We start from the raw sequence: 5,830 nt of genomic DNA on the forward strand, positions 1-5,830 counted from the left end.
TCCGCAGTTCTTTTGTTTTTCTAAAAAAAAGTTAGCACGTTGGGCTGAATAGTGCTCAGTTCTGACCCAAAACATTGGCTCTGATTTCTGTCCACGGATGCTGCTAGACTTGCTGAGCCTTTCCAGCAATTTCTGTGCTAACTGAGCTCCGGGTTGGTGTCTGCAAGAGGGAAGCAGGGAGCACGGGGATGGGTGGGGAGTCCATCACTTCAGCCGAACGTGAAATAAAACGGAGTGTCTTGTCTGCTGCCCCACAGGTGAATACAACCTCACGGTGTCGGTCTCGGATAAGTACGATAACGCCAGCCAGCTCATTCCGTTGACCGTCTACAGCTACCTCAGCAACTTGTCCATTAACGTGAGCAGCGAGGTCCTGTCGACGGGCAAGCTTGCGGAATTCGAGGCCAGCTTGCTGCCCTCCCCCCGCGGGGTGACCTACAGCTGGAGCTTCGGGGACAATTCCACCGAACTGGCCGGAGACCTTCGCCGAGTGACGCACACCTTCGCCAAGGCGGGCAGGTACAAGGTCACCGTGCAGGCTAGCAACGTGATCAGCATGATCAGCACCTACCGCTGGTTGGAAGTGCTCGACGAGATCTCCGGGCTGCACATCTCCGACAACAGCCCCACCGAGCTCTCCGCGCCCACCATCGTGCAGGCCTCGGTCAGGACCGGCAGCCGGCTGCTCTGGATTTTCGACATGGGGGACGGCAGCGCGCCCACCACGACCAGCTCCTCGGTCATGAACCACACCTACTCCGAGGTGGGCAACTACACGGTGGCGGTGACCGCCCGCAATGCGGTCAGCGCCGCCAACGCCACCCGGGTGGTCCGGGTCTTCGTGCTGCAGGTCTGCAGGGTCAAGCCGGCAGGTTGCGTCCGCCAGCTGCTCGACGTCAACTTCACCGCCTACACGCCGGGCGACTCGGCCGGCTACGTGTTCTTCTGGGACTTCGGGGACGGCTCGCCAAACCAGACGGTGCTGGGCGAGCCGAGCACCAGCCACAACTATACGAGGAGCGGGGACTTCCCGCTCTACCTGGTGGTGTCCAGCAGCGTCAACCAGGTCAACTACTACTCCAACGTCTGCGTGCAGCCCGTCATCAGCCACGTGACCGTCAGTCCTTCTAGAAGCTTCCTCGCCGCGCGCCAGGAAGCCACGTGGCGGGTCGACGTCAAGCCCGACGGCCATTACACTTACCTGTGGGATTTGGCCGCGGGGCTTGATCCGCAGCTTCGTGGCAGGGAGGCGAACCTGAGCTTTACCGAGCCCGGTTTGCACTGGGTCAACGTGACCGTCTTCAACAACGTGTCCCGGGGTGACGCTAGTGCCTGGGTGCAGGTTCAGGATGCACTCACCGTGCTCCAGATCATCGTGCGCGGCGCTCAGTCGCTGGCCGACCTGGTGGTGCGCCGGCCGTACACCTTCCTGGCGGTGAGCAACGGCACTCAGGTCCGCTACAGCTGGGATTTCGGCGATGGCACGAACGGCACCGGCGACAACGTCTCGCACTCGTACGCTGATGCCGGCCTCTTCCGAGTCAGGCTGGCCGCCTCGAATGCCGTCAGCCACGGCCTGAAGGAGGAGCAGGTCACGGTGAAAACGCCGCTGCAGCGGCTGCAGCTCGCCGCCAACGCCACAGTGGCTCCGGTGAACGCCTCCGTGGGCTTCGAGGCCACCCTCCAGGAGGGCGACTTCGTGCGGTACTCCTGGTCTTTCTGCCGCTGCTGCGAGGCCTCTGAAGGCTCGGCCAGCATCTCGCACACTTTCACCGGCGCTGGCGTCTTTAACGTGACGGTACTAGCGGACAACGGAGTGAGCTCTGAGCAGGCCAGCATGCAGATCCATGTGCTGGAAAAAATCCGAGGGTTGGAAGTCAGCTTGGGTGACCTGGTTGAGGGCTGCTGCTTGGCCGTCAACCAAACCCTGTGGTTCCAAGCAGAAAGCAGGTTTGGCACCGAGGTCTCCTATAACTGGACTGTTTTGCGGGCGGACTTAGTCATACTGTCTGCTAACACCACCTCCTCTCAAATATACTTCTTGGAAGCGGGCTCCTATGCGATTGTCCTTCAGGCCAGCAACCTTCTGGGGATCGTAACTGTGAACAGATCAGTCACAGTCTTGGAGCCCGTTGAAATTGTTTCGTTATGGGCGTCTCCAGAACCAGTGGCAGTGAATGCATCCACCAACATCACCCTCATCATGGGCAGTGGTACAGAGGTGACTTACTGTTGGGCACTGGACAGAATTGCCACAGTTTCCACCCATCTCCCTTTTATCAGTTACAGTTTCCAAAGTCCAGGGGTGAAGCAAGTTAGCGTCACTGTATCAAATAAGCTTAGTTCTCAGAGTGCAACTCTGCTGATCCATGTCCAGGAGCCAGTGGCTGATGTGACGATTGCTGTAGGTTCTTCAGCCGACCAGCAGTACGCAGCCACTAACACAACAGTGTTCTTCCAAGGGAGCACATCTGGTGGAACCAACGTCTCTTGGCTCTGGACTCTCCCATTCACCCTAGAACAAGAGTTTGGCCAGCAAATAAATAAATCATTCCCTTTACCTGGTGTATATGACATCAATTTAAATGCCTCGAATGATGTAAGCTGGGAAACAGCTTCATTGAACTTCACAGTCCAAGACAAAATACAAGGGCTTCAGCTCGAAGCCTCCAAGTGGGCAGTTGCGCCAGGCCAAGATGTAATTTTTACGGTTAAGTTGTCCTCTGGGACGGATGCCAGGTTTTGGTTATGTGTTGATAATTTTACGACACTGCTAAACAGCACAAACTACAAATACCTTTTTTCACACCTTGGAACATACAGAATAACTTTGAAGGCAGAGAATCAAGTGAGCTGCGAGCACACCAGCATTGAGATTCACGTGCAGGAACCTGTTGCAGATTTAAGGCTGGTGAATTGTGATGAGCAAGCCATCCCTACAGGTGTAATGAAAAACTTTAGTGCTACAGTATCTAGTGGCTTTCAGGTTATGTACCAGTGGCAGTTTATGTTGGGAGACTTTTCTGATGTTATCACTGGGCAAAATGTTTCATACACACCAAAGGTGCAAGGCCGATTAAACATCTTCCTAAAAGCATTCAACAATGTATCTGTGGAGGGCATTACAGCAGAGATCCTGATACAAAATCAGATTTTAAAGGCTAGGCTTACAGTGTTGCCATCCATCACTGCAGTCAATGAAACAGTCCATTTGAGTCTTGCTGTGACACCCAGTTTCAGCCAAGCAACTTTCATGTGGAAGTTTGGAGATGGGTCTCAAATTAACTTTGCAAACACATCAGTTATGTCCCATTCTTATTTGCACCCTGGAGATTACCTGGTAGAAGTTAATGCATCCAACCTGGTCAGCTTCTATGTTGCACAGGCCACCGTGACTATCCTGTTGTTAAAATGTGATCCACCCAACGTCAACATGATCCTCAGTGAGACCATGCAACGATCTCAGAGAAACTACTTGGAGGCAGATATTGACCTCAGAGGATGTACGGAGTATCAGGTGGAATATTTATGGGAGATCTACAAGACCTCAAGCTGCCTGAGTCTGCAAGAAGTGAATGAAGTTAAACTTGCAAATGTAGACTTGAAGAGACCTCGACTGCTCCTGCCCAACCTGGTGTTGGATATCGGAAGATATTGCATTGTATTTACTATTTCATTTAAGGGTACCTCGTATGTAAAGATCACACATTCCAGTGTAACGGTCATTCCCAGTGCACTTGTCCCAATAATAGATGGAGGAACATACAGATCATGGTCCACAAAGCAAGATCTTGTGATGGATGGTACTAAGTCTTATGATCCTGACCAGCCAGCTGACAGTCAAACACCTCTGAACTATGAGTGGTTGTGTACATATTCATGTCTGGTAAGGTTCTGTTATAAATTCCAAATTACCTCCTCTTCAAGCCAAATGTCACAGTAACTTTTTGTCGCAGGATAGAGCCTAGACCAAAGCAATGTTTAATTTATTGCTTTAATTTTAATTCATGCTCACAGATTTGCTACATTGAGGCAGAAGTTAGAAAAGAATTTTAGGCAGGAGTCTTTTGTGAAGTGTAAAGACCAGTACTTGTTGAATGGCCTGTTTATTATGCTGTACCTTTTAGTCTAATATATGCCTCTTTACACTTGGAGATCAGTTTCATTTCTGTTCTCTGCTCTGGAGACAGTGCATGTACGTATTTTTTTAAAGGGATGACCAGAATTCAAGATAATACTACAAATGTAGTCAGAGCTGCAGTATGGCCTCAGGAAGTGTGTCATCTGTTTGACCTTCCACTTGCATTTCCAGCTGCCTTGTCCCATTGTTTTGTCATTGAATTTGATGAGGCCGTTATCCAGGGTCTTTTTCTAAGACTGTCTGTCAATTCATTCACTGTAAAATTCAATTTCCACCAATGTATCCGTGTTCAGTTTTATCTAACACCTGTCCTTGCGATCGAAATCATTCAGTAAATCACTTACCGCTACCTCTGTCTGTCTACTGTCCCCATTTTTATGCCATTAGCCAGTCTGACAAGCTCACTTTGAAAAAGGAAGTGTTTCAAAATGCAAAGGAATAATAGGAGTTACACACTTTTAACATAGGTAAACTAATTCCTTTAATGTTTAGCTACTGACAGCTTGCTTTTTGTAGGCTGCAGAAATTACTGTCATTTATGCAAAATGAGATCCCTGAAGTTTAATTGCAACTCATGTTGAAAGCATTTAATGTAGCTTTTTTCTAGGGATCAATAAAGCTAAAGTGCCTGATTGTGCACGTAATGCATTTTTACGTCAAATGTGAAGGAAATTCAGGAAACCTGTCACATGAACTTGATAAATGTATTTCTGTGATGGAAGCTCCTCTTTTTCCATATTGCAGGTTTTAATTTTTAAAAATGGAGTTTTTCTAACTAAGAGTTAGATTCTCCAAGGCTATCTAGCCATTTAGCCCATGGCTAATGATCATCCCTGTAACATGAATCCTCTTGATGTCTGTTAGTCTAACATAATTGAGAGGGATGCATAATTTTCTTTTGTTCAGTTTTGAAAGCTGCTGAAGGTTTTGCTAAAATTTATTGGCAGGATGTGAGGGTTGCTGTCAAGGCCACCATTTTATTGCCCACTGTATTTGACCTGTGAGCTGCCTTGAACCATTACAGTCCATGTAGTGCTGGTGCACCCACATATTGTAATGAAGTTTCAGGATTTTAGCCTAGTGATGTCGGGGAAATGACAGTACATGTCCACATTAAGATGATGTCTATCACAAGGAGAGCTGGGAAGAGGTGATGCCTCCTTGCACGTGCTGCCCCTTTTAGGTTGTGGAATCATAGGTTTGGGAGAGGCTGTTGTTGAAGAAAGTATGTCATAAGTTAATCCTCTCCGAGATAGTGCGAACTGCCAATGCTGGAGTCAGAGATAACGCAGTGTAGAGCTGGAGGAGCACAGCAGGCCAGGCAGCATCAGAAAAGCAGGAAAGTTGACGTTTTGGGTCTGGAGTTGAGTAGGTTTTGCTGGTTGCTGTAGCTGAAAGCATGATTTCTTTGCTGCTGGAGTGAACTCTCAGATAAATTACTTCCTTCAGTGTTTCTCTGCACTGGAGAAAGACAGCATGTGAGAATAAAATTGTGTTGCTGAATTGCCATTGTCAATGGTGTGTGTATGGGATGCTGCCTGTATTGAAATAGTTGATGATTAGCAGTTAAATAATACATTATCTTGTTAAGTATTTCAATAGAAGAAAGTTATGCCAATTCTTCTTTTCATTGTCCCCAAGGACTCCCCCCACCCCACACACACACACACACACACACACACACACACA

At 48.7% G+C, this 5,830-nt stretch overlaps 1 protein-coding gene across 1 annotated transcript in view; it reads left to right on the top strand.

Annotated features, from left to right (window-relative positions):
• Nucleotides 1–257: 257 nt before the first annotated feature.
• Nucleotides 258–5,830, top strand: part of LOC125482168 (polycystin-1-like) — a gene marked incomplete at both ends in the record, with an annotated part of 9,175 nt that continues 3,602 nt past the window's right edge. The window contains one exon of the mRNA XM_048594170.1: nt 258–3,886. Within this exon, the coding sequence (XP_048450127.1) occupies nt 258–3,886 (3,629 nt within the window). The remainder of the gene's footprint in view (nt 3,887–5,830) is intronic.

Source organism: Rhincodon typus, unplaced genomic scaffold (assembly GCF_021869965.1).
Source record: "Rhincodon typus isolate 14 unplaced genomic scaffold, sRhiTyp1.1 hic_rhity00006621, whole genome shotgun sequence".
In the NCBI taxonomy this organism is placed as follows: Eukaryota; Metazoa; Chordata; class Chondrichthyes; order Orectolobiformes; family Rhincodontidae; genus Rhincodon; species Rhincodon typus.